The following is a 711-nucleotide window of genomic DNA, read 5'->3' on the forward strand; positions in this document are numbered from 1 at the left end:
TGTAATAAACATCACATCCCTAAAAAACATTCACTAAATAAAAGAGTAGGCAAATAAAATAAGAAAAAAACTAACGACGACAAACAAGAAAACAATTTCAACTCGTCTGAAGATTCGACTACACAACTCCCACCAATCAAACTGCAGGTGGACAATGAAAGAAACAATTTGAAGTAGAAATAGAGGTAAAGATCTCACAAATTAAAGAAATATTCAGACATGTTAGAAAGAAAGATACCAGAGCAAGAAAAAACGCATCCAATAGCCCGGCCGCACACCTTTTCCTTGCACCGCTTGTTTGTAGGCTCTGGCATACAAGCGGACGCGGAAGAGGTGGCTGATGTCACTCAGCTTCTCTTGGTGGTTGAGCCACGTCTCCTCATCGGGGGTGTATTTAAGGACGCCCATGTTTTTGGATAGGCCGCTCTCTACGTCTACGACTTCAATGTTTAACAGGTTGTTTTCTGTGTGAAGGAAGGACAGGGTTTCAGCGGAGATGTGTTAAATGTGTTTGGCTTTGTTGTTTATGTTGCAGTAGCTAAATTGTCGGTCTGTGGTGCATTATGCATGGAAATGCTTGATAGTCTGTAAAAGGGATAAAAATACACTTATATACAGATAGGATTAAGTAATATTATCCTTTATGCGACACATACATCCAGTAGAATCAAAATATTATGAAAGGAAAAGAGAGAGAGGTTAAAGAATCTC

The 711-nt window shown here is 39.1% G+C and overlaps 1 protein-coding gene across 1 annotated transcript in view; it reads right to left on the reverse strand.

The window, feature by feature from the left end:
- LOC119592412 (MAM and LDL-receptor class A domain-containing protein 2-like) overlaps positions 1-711 on the reverse strand; it is a gene marked incomplete at its 3' end in the record, with an annotated part of 16,276 nt that overhangs the window by 8,520 nt on the left and 7,045 nt on the right. Inside the window, 1 exon segment of the mRNA XM_037941233.1 lies at positions 279-464. Coding sequence (XP_037797161.1) covers positions 279-464 — 186 coding nt within the window.

This window comes from Penaeus monodon, chromosome 30 (genome assembly GCF_015228065.2).
Source record: "Penaeus monodon isolate SGIC_2016 chromosome 30, NSTDA_Pmon_1, whole genome shotgun sequence".
Lineage (NCBI taxonomy): Eukaryota > Metazoa > Arthropoda > Malacostraca > Decapoda > Penaeidae > Penaeus > Penaeus monodon.